Source organism: Anguilla rostrata, chromosome 3 (genome assembly GCF_018555375.3).
Source record: "Anguilla rostrata isolate EN2019 chromosome 3, ASM1855537v3, whole genome shotgun sequence".
NCBI classification, from domain to species: domain Eukaryota; kingdom Metazoa; phylum Chordata; class Actinopteri; order Anguilliformes; family Anguillidae; genus Anguilla; species Anguilla rostrata.
The window spans coordinates 17,917,403-17,942,358 of NC_057935.1; the positions used below are offsets into that span (position 1 = coordinate 17,917,403).

The 24,956-nt window shown below is 41.4% G+C and overlaps 2 protein-coding genes across 6 annotated transcripts; one reads left to right on the forward strand and one right to left on the reverse strand.

Annotated features, from left to right (window-relative positions):
• Positions 1-341: 341 nt before the first annotated feature.
• Positions 342-11,136, reverse strand: u2af1 (U2 small nuclear RNA auxiliary factor 1). 2 transcript variants are annotated; one of them, XM_064326571.1, is made up of 8 exons: positions 10,983-11,136; positions 9,584-9,671; positions 5,747-5,813; positions 4,245-4,294; positions 3,072-3,170; positions 2,420-2,553; positions 1,713-1,805; positions 342-664 (listed from the first exon to the last, which is right to left on the reverse strand). In XM_064326571.1, exons 1-8 carry the CDS (start codon positions 11,024-11,026, stop codon positions 511-513), a joined length of 729 nt encoding a protein of 242 aa, XP_064182641.1. In that variant the 5' UTR covers positions 11,027-11,136; the 3' UTR covers positions 342-510. The 2 variants fall into 2 exon arrangements, with proteins under 2 accessions (XP_064182641.1, XP_064182643.1); XM_064326573.1 differs by lacking the exon at positions 5,747-5,813 and adding an exon at positions 7,495-7,561.
• Positions 11,137-13,446: 2,310 nt separating this feature from the next.
• LOC135250365 (B- and T-lymphocyte attenuator-like) lies at positions 13,447-23,847 on the forward strand. 4 transcript variants are annotated; one of them, XM_064326577.1, is made up of 6 exons: positions 13,447-13,748; positions 16,896-17,234; positions 17,407-17,451; positions 18,438-18,569; positions 18,688-18,728; positions 22,798-23,847. In XM_064326577.1, the coding sequence occupies exons 1-6, from the start codon at positions 13,670-13,672 to the stop codon at positions 22,837-22,839; spliced, it is 678 nt and encodes a 225-aa protein (XP_064182647.1). In that variant the 5' UTR covers positions 13,447-13,669; the 3' UTR covers positions 22,840-23,847. The 4 variants fall into 4 exon arrangements, with proteins under 4 accessions (XP_064182647.1, XP_064182645.1, XP_064182646.1 ...); XM_064326575.1 differs by lacking the exon at positions 22,798-23,847 and adding an exon at positions 18,910-19,843 and having other exon boundaries at positions 13,450-13,748; XM_064326574.1 differs by lacking the exon at positions 22,798-23,847 and adding an exon at positions 18,904-19,843 and having other exon boundaries at positions 13,455-13,748.
• The last annotated feature ends 1,109 nt before the right edge of the window (positions 23,848-24,956 follow it).

Here is a 24,956-nt window from a genome sequence, read left to right on the forward strand (position 1 = left end):
ATTCAAACCCAGTCCTCCGACCTTTTAGTTCAAACAGCTGCTGCTAATCTTCCTGTGCTCATGGTACATCCGCATCACTCCAACTGGGAATCAAGCTCCTCATCCTCTGAACTACGAGCCCAGCTGCCTAACCATTATGATACGCAGCCACCACTAAATTGAGTTATGGATAAAAAACTGATTGCATTTGAGGTGCTACATCAATGTAATTACCTCAAATGGTCAGGGGTAGTTCGCACCAACCCCTGTGGATTAGCGCGAAGCATGACTCAGGGAAGGGAGGGGACAATTAAGAAGAAGTCCACAGTATTTCATAATAAACACAGAAAAATCCCAACTGATTCATTCAAAAGTTATTTTTATTGAGAAAGCAAGCTTTTTAAGTTTTTCCTTTTCTTAAAAAAAAAAAAAAGTAATAAAAAAAAAAAAGGTCACATTTCAATCACATTTTGGTCATTGGGAGACAATTCTATGCAGGAGGGGAGGAGGCGGGAAAATTTGGGTATCCACTCAGAATCGTCCAGAGCGCTCGCGGTCCCTCGACCTCCGCCTCTCACGATCCCGGCCACCGCCGCCGCCGCCGCCGCCGCCCCCGCCTCCGCCGCCTCTGCCCCGGTCCCGGGAACGGGAACGTCGTTCTCGAGACCGTGAGCGGGAACGATGCCTGTGGAAAAACAGTATTATAATACAGCAACATAAAGAAAAGAAAAAAACAACAAGGCTGGTTTTACACCCACACTTTTCTATGGAGATTCAAAAGTATAGGACCAGAATTTCAGCTGAGTGGAAAGAACAGATTGGGAAGAGTCACATACGACATGCAAAACGTGACGAGTAACCTTTCATTCACACAATGAGCAATTTGGTCAACCAGTTGCTGGAAGTCCATTCATTTTCTATGAAGCCGAGTGAAGGCCAGCAACCAAAGTAACTGGGCAACTGCGCGACAAAAGTTTCCCGAGAAAAGTTACCTGTGGTTTCTTTTTGCATATACCACTCACCAACACCAATCAGAGTTCCTTCTTTTTGCATATACCACTCACCAACACCAATCAGAGTTCCACGCTTGTTATTTTATAACCTATCTGATCCCATTTTCAGAATAATTGTTCCACCTGACTCCACACATTATATTGGAGGAGGCAGCAGACCCAAATATGTGGCATGTTCAACAGTCACACTGACACCAAACCACACCATAGAGCTGGCTATTGCTAGCGATCTATCCACTGAGCTCACTAGCCAGCTAGTGAGAGATAGAGATCGCCAACTAGCAAGAAAGATGTAGAGATCTCTAACTAGCGAGAGATATGCAGAGAGTTCGCTAGCTAGCTAAGGAGAGATATATAGAGATCTCTAGCCAGCTAGCTAGATGCAGAGAGTCCGATATCACTAGGTGGCTAGTTAGCTAGCAAGACAGATAGATATATTGCAAGCTAGATGTAACAAGATTACAGTCATCTCATAACTAAAGAAACTTAAAGAATAGGCTATATGGCAACTACACATCTATGATACTTTGCGTAATGATGTCATTTTTGTTCATCAAAAATTTGTAGGCGCATGAGACCACTAAGAGGACACAATGGGAAGCTCTTTCCACTCAGTCAGCCAAGTACACTTGAGCTTGCCATGAGAACAGGGGGGGAAGGGGGGGGGGGGGGGATAATAAACCTTGCTTGCTGGTAAATGCAGACGTAAAAAAGACTCACCTTTTCCGACGACGACCATACAACTCCCTGCGCAGCTCACGAGAGATGGGCTTCAGATGCATAAAGTTACAGAAACCACCTCGAGTGCACTCCCTGTGTTCAGAAAAGGCACTACAATCAAACTAGCTGCACATTTTGGGAAATGGTAAATGGACTGCATTTATATAGCGCTTTTATGCAAAGCGCTTTACAATTAATGCCATTCACCCATTCACACACACACTCACACACCAACGGTGAAAGGCTGCCATGCAAGGTACCAATCAGCTCGTTGGGAGCAATTGGGGGTTAGGTGTCTTGCCCAGGGCGGGGGATCGAACCGGCAACCCTCCGACTGCCAGACAACCGCTCGTACCTCCAGAGCTATGTCGCCCCCAGTTTTCATTTAGGATTCTAATAGGTAAAATAAGATTGATCAACCAGAAGGTCCCTCTGAAATTACACTAAAATGTTGGTCAAGCCATTCTGTTGACAGAGCTCTTAAGTGTCAGAGCATGATACCGCACCCCTACCCAGCCGATCTAAACGTTCTTGAAAAACAGAATGCTCGGAAAAGTGTAAAATAATCTTGAACTTTCCCCATTTAAATTTCTGTTAAAAAGAGATGTTGAGAATCAATCTCCTAAGTACAACATTAGCCAGCTGTCAATGCAAATTTGTGCACTTAAATTGGCTTCAAAACACCTACAAGGAGAGGAGACACTGACCCCATTTCGTACTGGCGACAGCAGGCCTCCCTGAAGTCAGTAACCGGAGAGAGCTCTGCATGGATGGGCTGACCGTTGAACCACCGGTTGTTCAGGTCCATGACCGCCTTTTCTGCGTCTTCCTCACGGCGAAACTAGTTCAAGAAATGAGTGTAAGAAAACGGCAATGTCAGAGAACCTTGTTTTCTTTGGCATCTCTCTTCGCACTTGAATGTTTGAAAGTCTTGTCTCTCATGCCGTGCCCACAGGTTAAATCAAAGAAGACTGCTTAAGTTTCAAGCAGAGAAGCACCAAATTACTGAATGATCTGTTCCACTGTGCTTGCCACACTTTCAACTGCAATTTTTTTCCATCCATGCTAATCTTCAAGGTTATTCATTTTTATAGGTTCATGTTCGACTCCTGCACATTAGTAATTTGAACTCTTTGGTTACATGCTATTTACCAAATATAATAATATAATAATATGGACAGTCAACAATAGACAATAGATATCTTCTATTATTTTTGTCGGTGACTGTTCAAAACCTTTCAAACAAGTTCTACAGAGATGTACAAATAGCTTTACTTGAGGAAGCATTTTTTCACCACTCACTGTTCAAGCATTTTGTCCCTCTGCAGACAATAGAAATAAAAGACCCAGTACACTCACCTTCACATACACATTTCCAACCAGGTGATCCCCCAGGTTATCACATACATTCATCTCCTCCACCTCTCCGTACTTCTCCTCCATCTCTGTGAAGACTTCCTGCAGATAGGGGAGACATGCACTACATGGCCAAAAGTACATGGACTCCTAAAAAACATCTCATCCAAAATTACAGGCATTAATATGGAGTTGGTTCACCCTTCGCAACTGTACCGACCTCCACTCTTCTGGGAAGACTTTATACTAGATGTTGGGAGCATTGCTGTAGAGATTTGCTTCCATTCAGCCATAGGAGCATTAGTGAGGTCGGGCACTGATTGGCAGTAGAGCCTGGCTTGCGGTTGGCTTTCTAACTGATCCCAAACGCGTTGGATGGGGTTGAGTTCAGGGCTCTGTGCAAGCCAGTCAAGTTCTTACACATAGTTCTCGAAAAATACCATTTCTATATGGACCTCACTGTGTGCCCAGGGGCACTGTCATGCTGACACGGGAAAGGGCCTTCCCCAAACTGTTGGGGAAACACTAGAATGTCATTGTGTGCAGTAGCATTAAGATTTGCCTTCACTGGAACTAAGGGGTCTAGCACAAACCATGAAAAACAGTCCTAGCCCAAGGGGTGTCCAGATACTTTTGGTCATATAGAGTACTTGCTTGGCGCATGGCAGCTACATGGCAACAGCCTGTGAAACAGTGCACTCAAATACTGAAGGCCTGCACTGTGTGATGGATATCAGCGTGCTGCTGCACTTAAGTGCTTAATTTAAGTCTCTGATTGGCTAAAGAGTAAACACCTCATTTCCAAAGAAAGGAAACAAAATCTTGTAGACTCTGTAGGCATTCAAGACTGGACACTGAGACCCCTTCTGTGACATAATAGAATATTTTTTAAAATCTCAATTTCTGTGCCTTCAGACCAGTAGAAAGCCAAAGCCAAAATAGAAAAAATCTGATTGAGTGCAAGACCAACATTACGAAGATTACTCCGATGAACACACTGCAGCTGTAGATGCCCATCTCTACCAAGCCCTTTCACATGCAAAAATCATGCAATGAATTCAACAAAAGTGGGTTAACATGAATGCTCTCTACAGTGATAGATGACAGATAGGCAGATGCACACAACTGAATAAGTCAGAGGGCACAGCCTCGGCTGCAATACCAATGGGTGCTTACCTCAAAGAACTCATCGTAGTGCTCCTGCATCTCCACATCACTGACAGCACCTAAGAAACAGCCGGGGGGGGGGGGGGACGACATCCAACCAATAAGTGACAGTTCAGGAAAAAAATAAAAAATCTGAACCAATTTCAATTTCACAGGAAATTTTTTAATGTTTGTACTGTGTGAACCAAATTGCTCTTTAGAGATGTATGCTGGTGCAGAAATTGATGTGTATTAAAAAAAAAAAAAAAAAGAACCAGAACAATTTCCCCTTGAAAATGTTCAGAAAGAAGCAGAGGACACTTCTAGAAAATAAACCTTGCTCTGATATCCGTGGAGACAGCAAGGAGAGTGAAAGAATGAGAAAGAATGAGAGAGAGAACAAGACAGAAAATATCCCCAATAAGACGGTGCGCTAAAATAAAGAGTAACTGCACTGTGCCCCCCAGCCCATGTAGACACAGGGGTTGCTCCTGTGACAATTCAGCATTTATGAATCTGAGGAACATATGCTATGAACCAAGGACTGAGGGAGGGACAGCCGCTAGGCCAGGCAAGTAAAGCTGGCTGTAAAGGAGGTCAGACCTGAGGAAAGCTGGCTAATGTGTGCGCACAGTCATCTGTTTTGAATGGGGGCAACCATCTCTCTTGTCCTCTCCACAAGATTCCTTTTAGTATCAAAAGCAAAACTGAAATAGGAAAACAGCCTTTCACAACAAGATAACTGATTTCTAAAGACTGCAATAAAGGTGGGAAGAAAAAAAAAAGTTTGTACCCTAACACACAAATAACAACTACCAACTTGGCTGTGTGGTGACAAAAGTATCCTGTAAAAGTATCCTGTGTTTAGCATCCCCTTGCTTAAACCATAGCGGCATACATAAGTGAAGACTTTACAATAACATCTCCATGTTGACTACCGCTCTTAAATTTAAATCAAACTCTCCCTGCTCAATACAGTCAACAATGTGCTTTAGAAGCAGCTTATTCATCAATTATTTGTGTACACCAATGTCATTATGGCCTTGACCATCGGCGTCCAGGCAGCCAATTAAGCCACGGTTAAAGCCTTCACTTGCCAAGCAGCGATGGGCTAGGCTGCTTCTGAAGTTCCCGCTCATGGAAAAACAGGCAGCTAAAATACGAGAAAAGCCAGCAGAAGACGAGCAGTCACCAATACGCAGGATCAGATCCAGAGGGTACCAGTGCCAGACTGCCCTTGTGCAATACCATGATGAGACTACTGCAAATTCAACTCGGCTTTCACAATTATCAACCTACAAATGCAACCTCGCCCCTCACAAAGTACTGTGTGTGAAAGCTAAGTGCTGACCATTTTCTGATTTACAAGAGAAAATAATGGCAGAAACAGTGGTGCAGGTACATGTACAGTTAAGACAAAATAAGCAGTGGTGTTGGTATAGTTAAAGGTACAGTTGAAGACATCAAATTAAAAAAACACCATCAATCACAATTGAAATACCGTAGGATCCTGCAAACAAGAGGCAACTTACAGCGCAAACCATCAGCAGACTGGGCAGTGTTTTGAGGGTTACGGTAAATGTTCAAGAGGGCAATAGTCTGAAATAGAAAATGTACATTTTTTGTGATCAACCTTTTTTTTCTGTCCAACAAATCACAGAGGTTAAGGTTAAGTTACCAAGCTCTGAGGTGTTGCACGTTTAAGTTTTTTTTTTTTGGTCTGGATCCCTTGAAAACCGTGCACATGTTAAACCTCCACCCCCCGAACTCACCCCCCAGCCCTGGCCAGGTAGGGGGGAGGAGGGTTTAGATGAAGCTGAAAAAGAAGAGTTAGGAGAATCCAAGGGCCTTGCCTTGTCCAGGACTTCAAACAAACAGTTAATCATGAGGAACTCAGAACTATTCACTTTTCAAAAAAGGCACTTTTCAAATTTGGGGGTTGGGCTGGGGACTCTTACAGTAAATCTTACTCAGCAACAAGGCTGAAAAAACATCGAGAAGTGAGCTCAGGAACTGGCTGTACGCTTCCACGGGGAGCGGACAGGCCTTATAATAGCGGCACGCGCTTCGACGAGAAGCAGCGTGCGCTAATTCTGAAGTCCTCATGGGAGAACGGACGGACATTTTCCCCCAGAGTCGAGAGTTCTGAGACGCTCCTGTGAAATGGCACACTGACAACAACACTTACCTGCGTGGCAGCGAGAGGCAATGCGTCAGCTCTGCTAGAACGGGCCTCGACACGTGGCTACGCCTCGCACGGCCCCGCCTGGGCCAGAGCTACCCTCGGCCAGTGTGGGGGTGGGCCTAAGGTTTCGACCGCAGTCGACCTTCACGTCCACTGTGCGGGCACTACGGTGGGCTTTTTGCGACAGACGATTTTGGAAACTAAAATAAAGCACTTGCACACGGAACCAGCCTTTCTATCAAACAATCAAATCGCTGCACAAGTTAAACTGACTGTCACTGCACTCTTCTGGATGAATTTAGAATATGCAAAACACTGCTGCTGTCAGAGGGGACATCGTAGAATGAAGCAGGCATTTATGTTGGATCAAGGTTATACATGAGATCTGCAAGTGAAACTAGCTGTGGCACATATACTCCTGTTAATAGCCAAGGCAGGATAAATTATTCAGTGGTAACAAAATAACGGTTTAATCAAAGTAGCAATATACTGTGCATATTTCAGTAGTAACTTGAAAACTACCAAGCCATCGACGGAAGCAGTCTCGAAATTACCAAGCATCACATTCCTTCGATAATGTCCTTAACTGTTAAGTTTTTTTTTAAAGAATATCCCAGGTTCTTTTCAGAAATACCCATCAGAATGTATTCTGCAGCCAATAGGTGTCATAAATAATTTAGTCTATCAGCAACAGAACAATCGAAGACACCAATCACTTGCTCAGAGTTCACAAATCTGCAGCATGCAGATTTTTCTCTGTATGTGAACAGCCTTGAAGGTTATCCTTATTGTTTTCAAAACATGGAAATAGTTAACCTGGAATCAGCTTATTATGTAATGTCATTTAAAAACATTTGCAGCGATTGTTTTTATTATTGGAAGAAGAAGCCATATTTATCGTTAGGCTGGTGAGGAATGAAGTTTCAGCATTTGCTTGTGTGTCGTTCTGATATGTTGGGGTCCCCCAACTAACAGTGCTGAGGCAGCCCCTCAAAACTGCCAGCTCCCAGCTCTTAGGTAACCTATATCGTGGGGAGGAAAAAAGGGATTTTTGTACCCCTAGTGCCAGAATATTTCTCGAATTATGGGACTTACAGTGAGAGCCGTCGGCCGTCTGTGCACTGTTTTGGGGATTACGGTAGATGTTTTGAATCAAGATGGTCTGCAGAGGGAAAAATAATAAAAAAATCAAAAGAAATTCCCAAAAGATTGTACTGCGAAGCAGGATTTAATTTGCCCCTCATTGGGGGAAGCTGATCTTTTGGCTCTTTCTCACTCAAGGGATTTTGTTTTAACGAGGGGGTGAAAGTATATATATATATATAAAAATATGCTTTCAGAAGATCCCAGGAACCTAAAACCTAGAATTTGTATAGGGTGTAGAGGTTGGGGAAATAACTGGAAAAGCTGGCAGCTCTTTAACTCCAGGTTCTATGGGAAATTCTACAAAAATGGACATCTACTATTGTTCACGTTTCTGAAAGCCGACACTGGTGGAATAATTCCTCTGAAGAACACCAAAAGGAACCTCACTCAGATTGAGCAGAAAATGTGAAGTTAAACCAAAATCTACACAAGGATCAGCCATGCAGTGAAACCTGCAGCAAACTGGCTTTAACATGCAAGTGGGCTTCAAATTGGTACCAAAGAGGAGACCCAAGCAAAATATAGTGGAAGTAAAACCAACCATTGATCTTTTTCCTCTCACACACATAGGCAGAATACTGCCAGGTATTACTGACGAGTGTGTGTGTACACCTGTTTTACCACCTATTGTGTTCCAGCTGACATCAGAAGGACTTTTGAACAAATGAGTCCTAAACTTATGAGTGTGATCTGATGACGCAGCCTGTGAACTTCCAGCCACTTCAAGGTCAGGCAAGAGGACATGCAGGGAAGGGCCAGGGGCAGAGGAGGATTATTCCTCCAGACACCCGCCAGCAACTGGAGAAGACTGCCAGGGATCGGGGAGAGTGTTTAATGCATGTGGAAGGAGGGCAAAATAAAAGGCGTGGGCCACATTACAACACACACAGCACTCGTTATGTGCTACAAGTTTACAGCTGTCCTAATGGAAAGGCAACTGTTACTATATGGACAGAGTGCACATACATGCCTAAATAAATATGAAAACGTCTCTAAAATATGGATTGAAAAAAAAAAAAACATTCCTCAGGGCAATGAAAAAATTTCTGATAATTTTCAATTTCTCAAATGTCCTCTTTTGAACAAGGACGATTCTGGCCATGAATGAATTTCCCAAAGCCACTGTGCCTAAATATTTCCCGTCAGGTTGCTTTGAATGACCCACATGAATAAATGCTTATTAACGTTACACCTCCAAGTAAAGCTTTGGATATAGGTTTGCTATGCGACTGAACTTCAATGCAGTGGCTTCATACCCAAGAAGGAGAAAACAAGCACACTGGATGAGTGCAGGAGGTCATCCCTCAATACCAGCATTCAGACCGGTTACCTACTTTTGTTACCTATACAATAAGCAACACTAAAGCAACCCTCCTTCTTTGAAATGGGCACATGGGGCTTTCAAATGAACATATAGCGTTATCTGCCCTCGCTAAATGACACAGTCCCGTTCATCATTGTCTGTACCAACAAGAATAAAGAGGCATCTCAAAGGGATTACACCCAAACGTGTGACCACCCATCTGCTGGTCTGTTTGAATCTGAAGTATACAAAAATATCTGCCAATTTAGCTGTATCAAAAGCAACTTTCTGTGGAGGAATGGGTCAATTTCACAGCATGTACATATAACATTTCTTCAGCCAAGCATGAATTCTGCAACAATAAACCAAATCCGTTGTTAGAATTAATGCAGTGAGAAATAGGCACACATTTAGCACAAAGGGAAATACAGCTGCATTGCATATATCCACTGTGTAGCAATGCACAGGGCAGGTTTTACTGATATAATGAATGGCAAATAATCCAATCCTTCACAAAACAGCAACAGTTAACCAGCAAAAACCTGGCTGGGATTCATAACGTGACCGCAACATATTTGCACAGCCTTCTCAGTTGCAATAAGGTGGTCAATACGCCTACCACTGAGATACCTCAATGTACTTTCACTTATTTTGGTTGAATACACAGCTGGCACCAAAAAGTTACATTTGCGTATCTTAACCTAACTTGATTTGAAATTTTAGCAGAGCACTTACCTGGCTGAAAGTAGGCTTATTGTGCAACCTGGAACACCGGTCTCCGTGACGACATGCGCCAATTTTAAAGTAGAAAGAACAATTGACCCTGTTGGAAACAAAATCAGCAGAAAATCATGTAAATGAATAGCAAGCTACAATTTCGACTACCCCAATGTTTTCACAAACTGGCAGCTAACTCCTTAGCCATAACTCATCTCGTTTCCTTATGAATATTCATAAATAAGCTTGGCGTGGCTTGTGTGTGAAAAGTGCCAGATTTTTGCCCGCCGAACTCGACTCGTTTAAACAATTTGAGAAATGCTAGTAACTAACACGTACACGCAGTCTGGCCTTACCTTTAATCAAAGACATAATGCATCAATCTTGTTCCAAAGTTATTCATTTTTTGATGAGAAGGACAAATGAAAGCACAGCCAGAGGGAACTTTTGTGTATGCAGTAATCGTTACTGTAACAAATAACGTAACGTAGATGAGATGAGAACGTTGCCATCTGAACGACAGATTTACTAGGAAGCCACGTCTGTCCAGAATGTAAACAAGACAAGGTCGGGAGAAATTTTATGACACCGTAACCAACCTTGCTGGCCATGTTCGCTAGTATATCAGGCCGAGTAAATGGATGATATGCAAAAATATCTGCAAGTCGCTCACGATGAGAGTGAGCTGATTCGAAAGTTAAACACTTGTCACCTACACCCGTTTAATCATATAGGTAAGTCAAAGTAAGATGGGCATTACTGCAAAGAATTGCAATTAGCTAACAGTTATGGCGTGCTTCCAGTTGCTGCATAAAGCCAACTCTGACTAATGATTGGCTGGGTCAACTTGCTCAAGCAGGCTTCAACTCCCTTGCTATGCTTGCAACACATTTGCCGAGTTAAATACTCGCCCTTGGTTATAGATAACCGGTTAATTATAACATCACGTTAAATGCACTCTCCCCACAAGAAACGACGAAATTACAGCTCTGATCGCCAATTTACTGCAGACGCAAGGTGGCAAACAATGGCTGACCTGACGAAGGCCAGACAACGTTACTAATGTTACCTAGTTTCCCTGTGTAGGGTGTAGAAGATTGTTAACTAAATAGCAATACATTGGCTGGGGAATATAATTGGAGATTATGCGCTTAATTTAGTTCTTGACATAAATGATCGCTTGGTCGTATCAGTACATAGGAAGCGGCTGAATTTGCGCACATGCTGCAGTTTTTCCTCCTCGTCCCGATGCAACGCACACGGACTGCCTGGCTACTTGGGCCAACCAGATACCCGGGGCTCCAGATATACGTTATAGGCCCGTCTACACCTAGATTTTTGCAAGGCTAGTTAACAACTAGCCAATTTCTTGTTTTATTCGTGAGAACTAATGAAAAAAAACAATTATTTTACTCACTTGTCTTTCTCTGTACCGAAAATGGATGCCAAATACTCCGCCATCTTGAACTCTGGCAGCAACGTCGACAATCCTGCGCACTACGTCACAGATTATATGCGTTTTGGCGTTGTCTGCGTATACATGCGCATTAGTGTAGAACAGGCCTAGGGCAAACTGTTGATATTTAAACTTGGCCGCTAGGGAACGCGAAAGAGCTTTGTAAAAGGCAGAGCGAGGAATAACATGTGTTGAAGTAAATCTTTGTGTTCGACCTACTTCGAAGTAATTCACGGTACATTCATGCTAAAATAATAAAGCACAATTCATTATTCCCCTTCCCTAGTAATTCACAACAGTTAAATAACACTGCATTAATTCCATGCCCCGCACAAGTCAAGAGTAGCCTATAGCCTACGTAGATTCTCCACACTAGAGGGCGCCAATGTAAACATTTTGAAACATGGACCTTCTTTCTAAACAGACTTCAAGCTACGGGAGAAACGCGACAACTCATAGTATTTTAATACATTTTTCAACTGAGAATGAATTACTTAAAATGCTTGTCTTTGTATAACAAATATCTTGTAATCTTGTTTAAGTAGAATATCCTGGAATCATCTCATTTCCCTTTTGGGGCTTCCATGCATATGATCTAGGCTACTAGTGATGGGAATTATGGCTCTTTGGAGAGAGCCGGGTTTTATGGTAACGTTCCTTTCCGAGAGCCGTTCAAAAGGACGGCTCATCGTTCTTTTTCCTTTTTAGGGGGCGGGGGTTTATCAGTCAATCTTTGGTTTATCCGCGGAATAATCACTAGGATAATGATAGGATAAGATCAGGATCAGATTCAAACTTAGATACTTAAAGCCCCTGGAAACAAAGCCTCAAATCGTTAAAATATAAGCTATCCTATGTATGATATCAAACATGAGTGTGGTATTAAGCGTCCACCAAAGTTTGAATGAAAAAAAAGAGTATATATATATATATATATATATATACTTATATTAAGGTGACAAGACGTCCCCGATTTTCGGGGACAGTCCCCGAACTAAGTCATCTGTCCCTGACCATATCCTGTCCCCGAAAACGTCCCCAATTCGTTCTTGCAGTAAAAAAAAAAAAAAAAAAAAAACGCTTCTATCCTTATCGCGTTATAGAAGGCAGACGCTTAGGGGAAGGAAACTGTAAATGAATCATGCTTGTTTCAATGGTTGCAATGTCGGATTAAAAGAAACTCGGTATTTTGCGCTTGAATTGAGAGAGCGCGAGTGAAGTGATACAATGTTGCAGTTTTTGGAATTCCACCCTCTGTATGAAATGTGTGATGTAGGCTACAACAAGATCCACGTGTGTTCACGTAAAGGGGGGTTGGTATGGCAGGAAGTGAAATGGGCACAACGATAAAAAGAACGGCCCCCACCAAGCACCCACTCTGTTCCCTTCGTTCGTACCAAAGAGCCGTTCAAAAGAACCGGATCGTTCGCGAACGTCACATGATCTGCAAGCTATTTAGATTGTAGTTGTTCAGGTTAATTTCTTTTCTTTAGCGTTGTGATGTTTATTTAAAATCAGCGTGTGTAAGCCAAGCCCAGTAAATGTATGTTTACATATGGTTGTCCTCCTACTCATTAAAACTGATCAAATATTTTGGCACACAAATATACATTTCTGAGGAGCTTTAATACATTGTGCCGCCAGTGTAGCATCAGTTCTATATCAAGCTTTTAGCATTCCATCTGAGAATCACCAAGAAGATCAACGAGACCTAACACAAATAACTTTAAAATTCAGACATTTGATATCATCGCCCTCTACGTGTTTCACTGAAATCTCCTTCAGGTGAGCATAACATTTTAGCATAATACACTTTTTTTTTTTAAAAATCTCAAAGACTCAATGTGTTTCAGATGATTTTAAAATAAAAAACATTATAGCCTACAACCGTTTTTGTCTGTATGGAATTGACTACAAGGGAACTGACACTTTTAAATATTCAGAATTTGATTAAATAAATTGCCCATCCTTCTAAATATATGTATATTTTATCATACATCGGTCACAATAATGATACCCCATGCCAGTCCTCACAATTTTAGCTTCTGAACAAGATTAGCACTCATTCCTTAGTGGACAGCCTACTTTGCCATAAAAACCAGGTGAGAAACAAATGCATAAACACTCTAGTTTGGGACGGCGGTTAAGTGTTTGGATGTTGGGCCCTGTGAAAAGATCTCACATTCAGCCCTACTACACCAGACCATCCCATTATTGCACAATTACAGCACAGTTTTCTGAGGGCCCCTGTCAGTCAGGGTCCATGGAATCATCCTAATCAAGTTCCTGATTAAAAAGAAGACAATCATCACAGCACGGAACCGGTACAGCAGTGGGAGTACGGGAAAAAGGAGGCAACGTGAAGTACAGATTGACACAAGGGGAGGAGTTTACAGAAACCACATATGAAACTATATGTCTTTCAAGTGAAAGAGAGAAAGGAAGAGAGAGAGACAGGCACAGACAGTGAGAAAGACAGTGAGAGTACACCCTGCTGAGCAGTTGAGTAGTGCTGCAGTGATATGAAGTTGAACTGACACGTGCTTACAGAAACACAGAGACACTGACACAGTGAAGGTGATGGGTTACCTGCGCTGATTCCCAGAAGCCCTCTTGGACACAGAAAGACTGGCCTGCTGCCGGCGAGGATGAGGCCCCAAATGGAGAGGACCAGTCTGGCTCTGTCCCTTCTGCTGCTGGTGATATACGTCCCTGGAGATGCTTGGGGTAAGTGAGGCTTGGAGCCCCTTCTCATTCCAGATCCCCACAGAGGGGACAAGACCAGTGATAGAGACAGAATTGGTCAGTGTGATACAATTATAGAACCTATGATGTCGCAGCTTATTATCACCTGTCAAGTGAATGCCGGTGTAACAGCGTTTCCCCTCAAATCATATGTGTATTATATACATACACGTGTGTGTGTGTGTGTGTGTGTGTGTGTGTGTGTGTGTGTGTGGTGTATAAAGCTTCTGTTTTTCCACCAAAACAGGGAGGTCTCTGAATCTCCCTCATGCCCCATCATTTCAGAGCAAGTGTGGTGCTAATTGAATGAATCCGACTTACGTGGGCAGGCAGGATAATGGACTCAAATTATGTGTCCAGTGTATCCATTTAATAAGAGTAGTCACTGCACCACCAAACTTCCTCTACATCAATCAACATGAGCAAAGTCGAGGGAACTATACCTCACATGAAGCTCAGTAAAACAGGTGGCATGTATGTTAAGCAGTTGATCAAGGATGTTGTAAGGATTTAGTCTGATTGTACTAATGAGATTAGTTTAACCAGGGTGCTGGCTGATCATTGGCAAGATCTCAATCATCAATTCATATAAAAGTAATCACCAAGAAGGCACTGTAGACTAGATATGCCTCAAAAATTTATTAAGGATGACTAGATGTATGGTGGCAGCATTGTGTCCCAACTGTGGACTTAATTTTTTGAAACAATTACAGATGAGGGCCGCCAGGATTATCTATTGATTGTCTTGAATCTTGACACACCACTTGTAAATCCTCAAATTAGGAATATTTCTAATAATCATAATAATAATAGACTAATAATCATAGAACACATGAATGAGCCACCTTTAAGAAGGGGGAGCTGTCTGCTCTGTCATGCAAATCCACACGCTTTTCAGAGTCTTCAGATGTTTGGGGACTTTTTGGTGTTTGATGACAAAGGTGGTGGGCACAGATATGTGGGGTGCAGACAGACTGAGTTTTTCATTGTTTTTATGGTGTGAATAATGCTATTTTTACTGAAAAAAGTGAAATCTGAAGGTCTCCTTGCGTATCAGTTTAACTGATCATAAGGGAAATTTCCAGTCTGCCATCACAACCTGACAGTCAGCTCACTTTTACTATGATTTAGTCATGCCCCCCACTTCCCCGAGCAACCTGTGAATGACCCTCTTGCAGACTTGTCAGTGGAAAAGTACAGGGTCAAAGTAAGGACTAATAAAAATAAAAAAAAACAATGTGAGTGCCCCCTAACAAATATGGACATTTCACGTACATACGCTGAACTCTGTACTATTTTTTTAGCATATGTTTGTGATACGATCTGAGACTAGACAACAGGTTGACAGATTTGTTAATGATCTGTGTAGCTAGAGACCATTCCGTGATGTATGTGGGGCTTTTTCGGAACTGCTTTCCCCTCTTTTTCTTTTTTCCCCAATTTGGAATGCCCAATTATGTTTACACTGCAACACACACCACAACCTCCATTGTCAGTTCCAGAAGGTCTAGGACAACCATGTACCCTCCTCTGAAACATGCAACATCACCACTGCTTCTTTTCACACTGCAGTTTAAAGGTCACACATACATTAGTAGAAGAAAGACATTTCATGTATGACTCAGCATATGAACATTGAGCACCAAATCATTCCGCTTCAAAATATGATGTGAAATGGATTAAAATGAAAGACAAGAGACACACATATACACATGTACACGAATGGAAATAAACACACACATACTGTAAACAAACACAGTTACTATGCAGTTTTATAATACAGTATTCTTTGTGTTCACTTTCTCTCTCTCTCTTCCACCACCCCCATCACACATACACACAGACACACACGGAGTGTTTGGATTAGCTAAAATGGGCAGGAAGTGAACTGCATGTTTGACTGAGAGAGCGTCTTGTACAACCATTTTGTCGGACTGTCACACGCTGTAGAATGAGAATGAGGTCGGCCCCACAGGCACATACAGCACCTTTTTACAACAACTGGGAAAATGGCTCCAACTGGCACTAATGATACATAAAAAGTATTCTGCTGGATTTCAATTAAGACAATGCAGTTCTATCCACAGTCATCCAAATACAGTTATCTGAGGAATCTAACTGCTGATCAACATAACAAATACAAAATTGTGCCTGTTATCTTTGTCTTAAGAAAGCTTTACAGATTAACTCAGATTACAACCTGTACTGATCATAATATATGTATCATCCATTTCATTTTGCATGCTACATGGTTCATTTTTTCCATGTATCTTGCTGTATTGTGAAAGCAGAGAAAATTGAGCGGTAGTGGAAATTCTTGTGTAGAACCAGTTGTAGCGTTAGTTGCGTGTGTCTGTGCGCATGTGTATGTGTTGGGTAGAAGTGTGTTTCCATGCTAATAGGTGACTGTATGTTGACTGTTTCTCTGTCCCACACACAATGTTTCCATTTGAGTGAGTAGAGCAACACTAACTGCTCAAACCTGTGGGAAGGTGAAAAGAAGAGCCCCCACCGGCATTTAAAATCTGGGTCTTCATGAGGGGGGCAGCCAATTGATTTACTTCATTTTCCATGCGACAAACTTTACACAGAACAATGCAGACCAGAATAATGCAGACCTGATTAACAGGTGCCAAAATTGAAAACTGGTGCCGAAAATGTGACTTAAACATTTCCACAAAATGTTTAAGTCACTGTTTACTACACAGGATGTCTGGGTGTTATTATGCTGACCTGCGCAACAACTCTCACCATATACACCTCCCACCACAATTTCCCAAACTGATTAAAGTTTGATTAATTCGCTTGGTTTGTGCTTTCATTCACTATGCACAGACAAGTCAGGATTTTATCTTCATCACTTCACACTTGTGAGTAAGTGTATAAATCAGGGTTGGGAAACTGAAACCAACATAACAGCGGTTTAATGCTCGACACCACAGAAATGCATAAGAATTGGAACGGCTTCTTCCAATCTGTGTGAAGGAGCAGCCGTTACAATTGTTATGAAGTTCTGTGGTTTAGGTGTTTAGGCTTGAGGTCAAGTTGGGTACAATTTTTTAAATAAGCATGGTTGGGTGGTGGGATGATTATTTATTGTATGATGCTGCTTTTTTTCTGAATTGTTAGGACAAGAGACACACTGTGATCCAGAGATTCGAGTAAAGCGCAATACAACATATAAGGCTGTGGCAAAAGAATCCCTGAAGATTATGTGTGCAGTCAAACATTGTGGCCAAGAGTTCAATTTCACCTGGTGTAGATTTCACACTGACAACAACTGCAAACCTGTGGACAAAATGTACAGCATCACACATGGGTGGGAAGAATCTAAAGAGGATCCGAACTGGGGTGACGTGTTCCTGCTTTTTGGAAATATGAGCTTGGATGATGCTGGACAATACAGATGTAGCATCTTCAGTGTCATAGGCAGCGCTGTGGGTCATTTTATTACAGTCAGCTTTTCAGGTGAGTAATCAAATCTTTCCTCTTGTTTACTTGTTCAAAGCTACAGCATATTTCCTTTATTGATAAAATGAACAGACAGAAATATTTCTAAGCAGCTGGGGGATTCACAGATGTTCCTGTTCATTGCACAGCAGCATCGCAATCTGTTTGGTTTGATTTTTTATTTCCTCAGCCACTGAGTCTCTTCATGGTGTAAATAGAAGCAACAGCAACACACGTAAGAGTAGTGATTTTCTTTTTGTGTTCACAGAACATAGTTTTAAATGTGAATTGTATGAGGTGATTTCAGAAGTCTCTTCCAAAGCTGTTAATTCAGGAAAGGTAGAATGAAAATTTTCAGTAGTTATTTGTATTGTACCGATACTGGAGGTTACTAGTCTCTAGTGTTGGTCCCTTTACAGTAAGTGCACATGCTGGGACTGTTTGATTCTTGCCACTTTAAAAATAAAAGTTGTTGAAAAGAGGTACATTATAAGCTCAGACCTGAAACAGAAGTGGAAGAAAATAAACAAAAAATACAAAATAGAATGGAGTGAAATGATTCCAAAAGCAGACATAGTCTGCCTTTTTCTTCTCTGATTTTACTTAGAACTCACAAACTAATCTTAATGTAGAGCTTGCACCATTACAAAATGATGTGCCTTTGTTTTACTATTTAAATGTGTAATGGAAATACTAATCTTGTAGTTGGTCTGTATTTTTAAGGCTGCGGCCTCCTCAAAGGGGCAGTACTTGAGCAAGGTTTTCCTTCATGAATATATGCTTTCCCTTGATGGGATTTTAAAAATTTAAAATTTGATTTATTTTGTAATACTGAAAGCCATTGTTTTGCCCACCATTGCTTGCAGTACATTACATTACATTTCATTACACTCTCATTCAGGATGACTTATATGTAAGAGAACATTCGACTTTATTCCATTTGCCTTAATATCACTATGCATCTGATTTATTTGAGCAATATAGACAGACTTGGTTAACAATTTTCCCAAACCAGTGAGTACAGATGCAGCATCACTGAAGCGCTAGAGCAAATGAACTATGCTAACAAAGCTACAAGTCCTGATTACAACCATAACAATACCCAAGAAGAGAAATGTAAGAAAAATACCATAACCAAAATCAATTACAAAATACCATAGCTTCTTTGAGTTTACGTTGAATAGTGGTGGGCCACTGAAAAGCTTGGTGTTTTCACTACAGACATATCAGCGGAGAAAGAACTCAACACCCAAGGCCCCAGCTGGATCCCTCACTTTTCCATCTGTACTATCGTAGTAGCTGTGGTCATCACGGTGATGGTGATTTCCTTTTTGTGCATGAATGGATGTAAAGGTGAGTGTGAGGGTGACCCATCGTTCTTTATCAGCCACTGGGTGTGCGAGCTTCAGAGCTTTGGCACAGTATTAGGAGACATAAAAAACAATAACATGTGTATTTATTTCACGAATAGGATTACAAAGATCAAGAAATGCGGATGCAAGCAACTGTCAGGTAAAGCAAATTCTAAATCTGTATCTTTTGTGCAAATGTAAGACTTGTATGGCAGTGCAGTTTTCCTCCTTAACAAAGGAAATCTGGATAAAGCAAACAATAAAAAGGAGGGTGGACCTTTCTCCATTATTTATAAAAACGGAGGAAATCTAAATGACCTCTCTTTTGTTTATAGTACAAGGTCACAATGGATAAGCATGGGATAAGCACAGCAAATCAGACAGCCGTTGACAGGAACAACAGCCATCCCCATGATAACGACAGGGACAGGTGTGAGACTTCCATAATATATGTGACCCTGAACCACCAGTCAAGACAGGAGGATTCTGCTCGCACATCCATTGCGCTGGAAGAACTCACAGAGTATGCTACCATCCGGTTTTCCTGATCCCAGATCAGTGCTAGGTTCCGGACATGCCCAAGACATAATTACTATTATGTTTATGACTGTTCACAGCATGTTTAAGCTGTCCCACCCACCCACTAGGCACCCGCTGCGCCTAGGGCCCCACCTTCTTGCACAGGGCCCCACCTTCTCACCTTCCTTTGACAGTAGAAGAATCAGAAGGTGCCTATATTTTGGAGAGGCCCCCAAATTTCTTTTTGCCTAGGACCCCCAAATATCTGGGATAATTCTGTTTAAGATATGCTCATAGCACGAATGTGAGATTTTCATGTCCTTCACAAACAGCCACAATCCGTTCCTGACATGTTAAATGTGTCTTGTTAGCTTGACATGCATGTTCAAGAAATGTTCATGACCACCACATGACACGTTAAATGAATGTTGGGATTTTAAATACTTGTATTAGTAAACACATCTCAGATTGTATTTGGGATAAGAGATTTTTCAGGATTTTCTTTGGATTGACAGGACTCAGAAGATGATTTTATGTGATAATCTTGCACATTTTTATTTATCTCAGTTTCTGTGTTTTGTTAAAATAACTTGACCAAGCACAAGTCAAACATCCTCAATCAACAAAGCTCTTGTGCCTGAGTGTTCCTGTTTCCATGCCTGTGTCTGTGTATCTGTGTTAACGGTGCAAGTGAACCATTTTGATTGGTACTTTGTATCTGTGTATTTTAACTCCATTAAAGTGAAATTAACCACATTTAATTCCAATCGAATTTGAAATGGTTACTCTCTATAATCCATATGAACACTGTCAGTCTGGAAATGATTTTATGAGACAGGTTCAACCAGGGCACGTTTCCACCTGTCCAATAAGTAGTTTCTGCTTAACATGCTGGGCTCCTGGAAAATGCTCAGAAAAATGTAACTATCCGCCATTGTTGTTGGTCCTGATGTGTCTTTGACATTCATTACTGCATATGATGTCACTTCCTGTATTTTCTGCAATAGGAGGTTTTATAATAAGGAGCTACTGCATTATATATCCTCTAAAACACTGACTGGTGCTTGTCTGTGGTTTAGGTTTTCCATGCTTGGCATAAGGATGGCAGATGTGGAGTCATTCACTTGAAATTAACCTTGGTTAGGTCTAGGAATATTCAGAAAGATTTTTTTTTAAATAATGCAAACACAGATTTTAGTTTTAAATCACATCTTTATGGGGTGTCACATGGCATGGCCTGTAGGGTGCTGACCACATGCTCATTACAAGCCGTGAAGTTGGTGGTTTTATTTCCCTCGCTCTGTGAGATATGTTGCATGTCTCTCACTCTCCATTCTTACTGTCTCTCTGCACTGTCCCGTCCAATAATGCAGAACAGCCTGTAAAAAAATATGTCTTTAAATGTCAGTCGGTATCTAACTTAATTCTTTATGCAGCTCACCCTTTTAAGGAAGAATAACTTTCTGCTACAGATAACCCCAAAGTATCTACTGGGTTTTAGGGGCTGACCGAATTAAGAAATGTGCACACAACACAAACACACTCACATCCTGTAAAACGACATGACGGGGCTTATGTGAGTGAGTATTAACCACTGCAAAGTGTTTTTGAAAGAGGGGCATGTGGAAGGGTGGGGACGACAGTTTTAGAGCTGGTGGTTGAGATAACGTTTTTTTTTCCTATTACGAGATTGAACCACTAGCAGTGGAAACAAAAAAAAAAACAAACAAAAAAATCACTTTTACCATAGAAACAATAGCAACATTTCAATTAATCGCATCACTTTTGAGGGTTGTAAACCTCCACACTGACCATGAAATAGTTCAGTGCATTGGCCAAAGATTAATCTTTGAGACCATGGGATGAAAGGCAGATGAAGATTTTTAGTACAGCCGGTCATTTGACTTCACTTCACTAGTGCCCCCACCCCAGCCAAAGTGAAGCAAGACCACTTTTTCACTCCCAGGAAGTGAAACTGTTTACGGCCTGACTGGAAAGAGCACATGCACCGTTAACTTGGTTAAACAAATCTCCAAGATAGAAGATTAGCTGTTTATTACCAGAAGTTCTGCATTTTACATTTTGAGACCAAGAATGCTGAGAAAACTAGAATTGAATCTTTTATTGTGTTCTGGAGGGAAATTTGATATGGCAACTCATCTGCCAAATTCTATGTAGAATTTGAGTCCTTTAATAAATGTTTGGATAGTGTAGACTCTCTGATGTTAATATTCAGTTATTTAACAGATCTGTTATAGAAGTTAAATTTAAACTGACCGTAATCTCAAGGTCCTTTTTCTTTTCTTTTTTTGTGTTTTTAAAGTTAACAATGTTGTATGAATGTTTTCCACTTGATGTGTCTGGAATTGCTTGAACCTGCTCTGTAGACATTTTAAATATTGTATTTAATGAAAAGGATCAATTTTATCACCTAAAAAGAGTATGCATGGATGAAATGTTGCCCTCGATTGCACAATAAACCATACAACTTACTTAATTCTATTAAAATTAATTAAACACATTTTGAAAGTTAAGGATATTATTTGGTTTGCAAGTTAAATACTTATTTGCATATATTTGTCATACACTATTGATATGACCATTATAAATAATTTGTTGGTCCTAACAGAGATAGACAGGGTTGAGCAGAAACCCACCCAACAGCTCACAGTGACAGGATGTGGGAAATTTTCAGCATGCGTCTATTGTAACTTTGTCCACCCCTCATTCAAAAGATCCCATTATCACGTGGATACACCACAAAGTGACAAAAAAATAACAAAATTTAACATTTGGAACGGCATCCAAAAGTAAGAGACCGTGTGTCTCAGGCAACAGGTCTCAAGCAGAGCGGACGAGAGAGACATAGAAAGAGAGAGAGAGAGAGAGAGAGAGAGTGCGGTAGGCCCAGGGACTGACAAGTGGAAAGTCTTTGAGGTTTTGAACTTTGCACATTTGCGAGCTGTAACCTCTGAGTGTAGACTAAGCTATAAAGAGGGCGAGGTGGGGGATGAGGGCAGGGCGGGGGTGGGGTCTATGCTGCACTCTTCAAACTGTTCTCTCTAAGCGTGCTCTGTCACTTTGATGGGGAAAAAACATTGTTCTCCACACACCCACTGGAGACTTCCACTGTCCAAGGTGTTAGGGGGCAGAGGAGGTTCTTCAGATGCCTGGACAAAGAAGCCTCCTGGTGACTCCGAAGGGTTCTGGCCAGATTCACTTCCTGTCTATTTCCTTGTTTTGTGTGTGTGTGCACGTGTGTGTGTGTGTGTGTGTGTGTGTGTATGTTGCATTTAGTTTTGAATTTTTCCGGAAAATTGTTTTTCATCTAAGATCTGAGGTTTTGCTGTACTTTCCGAGATATTTAAAAACACGGTACTCAGCACCAAGATTATATAGGTATTATATAGGTCCCCTGTATATCGGTAATTGTAATTTTGCTGCAGTGGTCCAGAAACTCAAACAGCTGTCATATTTCAGCGGCTGACTTTACCAGGGTTATGATCATATTAAAAAACCTGCCTCGGATCAACAGGCAGGGTAGAGTAAATCTGAGCACAGCAAAGCAACTTCGACATACAATACATGTACATGTGTTTACTTGTAACTCTGTGGCCCTGATTTATTTATTTTTTTTAGGTTTTTTTCCCACAGGTTTTTGCTGTGTTTCTATTTTGAATTGTTTTTTTTACCATTTGCGTGATCCACAGAGTGGGAGAAATATCAGCTCTCTGATCCTGGAGTTTGGATGACTCCCTCCAGGGGGTGAAAGATAACAAGAAAATCCTGGACCAGAATTCCAAAAAAAAGCAGGCTGGTGCTCATCGTAGGCGAGGAGACTTCCCCCTGATAAAGCCCTTCTTGTTTTTGGAAAGAAGCATCGGACTTCTCAGGAGGGGTTCTGGTAAAATATGATAAAAATTTTATTTCTCTGCCGCTGTTATTTTTTCAACACGCTGGTATTATGCAGGTCCTTTTGTATGACCACGAGTGAATAAAAGCAACAAAACAGTAATCTATTTAATGTTCCACATCAAGGTAGGTTACCCCTAGATATATGTTTGGGGGCCAAATAACTCCTCTTTGCAATTTATCTTGCAAGAATTATTGCTTGTTAAAGAACTTAGTAGCCTGGAGTATTCCTTCAAATTTTGTGTTCTCAGAATTACATTGTGAACATGTCCTCAACTCAACTAAATTAAACTTGTATAGCACTTTTACAGAGACCCTCCTTCACATACGCTTTACAGAGAAACAGATCACTAAGTGTTTGTCTAAACATAGCAGATCTGTAAATATGGGGCCCCCAGATTCAGGTTGTGATGCTAGTGTAACATAGTGCTGGAGTTCATAGCAGTTCTTTTATCAATCTCCAGTATGGAAAACATCTCCCCTTATACAGCAGTCAGCCACTGGTATTCATAAAAGTTCAATGTAAACTGACCAATGGGCCGAATTTCCCTTTGGGTCTGTCCAAATAAAAATATATCTAAGCAAGTATCCAATAGGCCCCTTAGCTCACACATAAATTGTCTCATTGAATTATTTGACTGACTTTCCAAACACAGTATTTCAGGGCTAAAAAGGACAGAAAAACACAAATATTTAAAAATGATTTGGCATGAGTAACAGAGTACACACTGCAAACTTCACGCACATGTAACACATGCTGATGGATATTTTAAAAAAACAAACTTCCATTTTGATTTAAACCGGACTTGTGTCATGAAAAACATAGATGGAACATTTGCGCTTAGTTTATTCATACAGTCAGGGCCCACACAGTAATCCCATTTCTTATCTCCTGAGGTTGGCAAACTGTTTGTTGACCGTTGCTATTTATTTTGGGCGACAAAAGGTCTGTTCTCTTGAGCCAGTTGGAAAAGGGATAACTCACCATTTAACGGGGGGGGAGGGGGGGGGGGGGATGAATAGAGATGATTGAACTGGAAGCTGGACTTAAGTCACCGGGCCTGGAAGTGATCTCATCTCGGGAATGCGCTGGGGGAACGTCACTGTCGCGGAAAGCCGGACTCATCGTCTCCTGGGCGAGAGGAGGGAAGCGACGATGGCCGGAGACCACCAGGCAGGTTTACTCACGCCTCTAAAACCAGCCGAACAGTAAAGAAAAAGAGGATGCTCCACCCCTCCATCTTTGAGAACCTGTCTGCCTCCTGGCACAAGGGGAGTTTCCTTCCATAAACATCTTGGCTAAATCATGTTTTAAATCAGTGACCAGACTGTCTGAGTGCACAGCCTTAAATGGACAAAAAGGGTCTGTTTTCACTATGAGTACTGAAGATGCATTCCAATGCAATACTCCAATAGTTGTGGAACGGTTTGTTGCAAACATTTAATTGCACAGATGAACGCTGATGCCCTAGTGGTGTGGGAAAGGCAGTCAAGCTGAGGGAGAATCTACTGGAATCATGGCTTCAAGTCAAGCTTTTCAAAAATGGAAAAAACCGAAATCACTCAATCCTCTCGCCTCCATTTTTCAGTCAAGACCGGGCCCTGTAGTACATGCTTGCCGAGCTAATGTAGAAACTATCTCAGCTGCAGGAATCCTGAATAAACCAAACCACCTGAGAGAATCTGGATGGAACACAGATAAGATGGGCCAAAACACTTGCATAGTTTGTGAGAATCTCGCAGCTTTCTTTTGCATGCTGCCAGTACAGAACAAAAGAATGAATTTATCTGGAGGTATCTGGAACCTGAACATGATTTACAGGAATACATTTCCCAGAAGCTGCTGAGGTCAGAGTTCTTCAGAGGTCATCAGTAACATCAACAGCCACAGAGGCATTACATACATTACATTTAAAGCAGCTAGCAAATGCTGTAATCCAGAACAATTAACACAGTT